Source organism: Meleagris gallopavo, unplaced genomic scaffold (assembly GCF_000146605.3).
Source record: "Meleagris gallopavo isolate NT-WF06-2002-E0010 breed Aviagen turkey brand Nicholas breeding stock unplaced genomic scaffold, Turkey_5.1 ChrUn_random_7180001912919, whole genome shotgun sequence".
NCBI lineage: Eukaryota > Metazoa > Chordata > Aves > Galliformes > Phasianidae > Meleagris > Meleagris gallopavo.
The window spans coordinates 1-414 of NW_011175827.1; the positions used below are offsets into that span (position 1 = coordinate 1).

At 69.3% G+C, this 414-nt stretch overlaps 1 protein-coding gene across 1 annotated transcript in view; it reads left to right on the top strand.

Annotated features, from left to right (window-relative positions):
* Positions 1–3: 3 nt before the first annotated feature.
* HAND2 (heart and neural crest derivatives expressed 2) overlaps positions 4–414 on the top strand; it is a gene marked incomplete at its 5' end in the record, with an annotated part of 1,392 nt that continues 981 nt past the window's right edge. Inside the window, one exon of the mRNA XM_010727567.2 lies at positions 4–279. Coding sequence (XP_010725869.1) covers positions 4–279 — 276 coding nt within the window. The remainder of the gene's footprint in view (positions 280–414) is intronic.

Genomic DNA, 414 nt, shown 5'->3' on the forward strand with positions numbered 1-414 from the left:
GGGGGGCCCCGGCCGGTGAAGCGCAGGGGCACGGCGAACCGCAAGGAGCGGCGCAGGACTCAGAGCATCAACAGCGCCTTCGCGGAGCTGCGCGAGTGCATCCCCAACGTGCCCGCCGACACCAAGCTCTCCAAGATCAAAACTCTCCGCCTGGCCACCAGCTACATCGCCTACCTCATGGACCTGCTGGCCAAGGACGACCAGAACGGGGAGGCGGAGGCTTTCAAGGCAGAGATCAAGAAGACGGACGTGAAGGAGGAGAAGAGGAAGAAGGAGCTGGTCAGTGCCGCGGGACGGGGCGGGAGGGGTTCGTTGTGGGCAGCGGCGGGAGCTGGGGTTCGCCGAGGGGACGGGGTCGCGGTAACCGCGGAGCCGTTCGGCCCGGCCGCGCCTTCGCGCCGGCGCTGCCCCGCG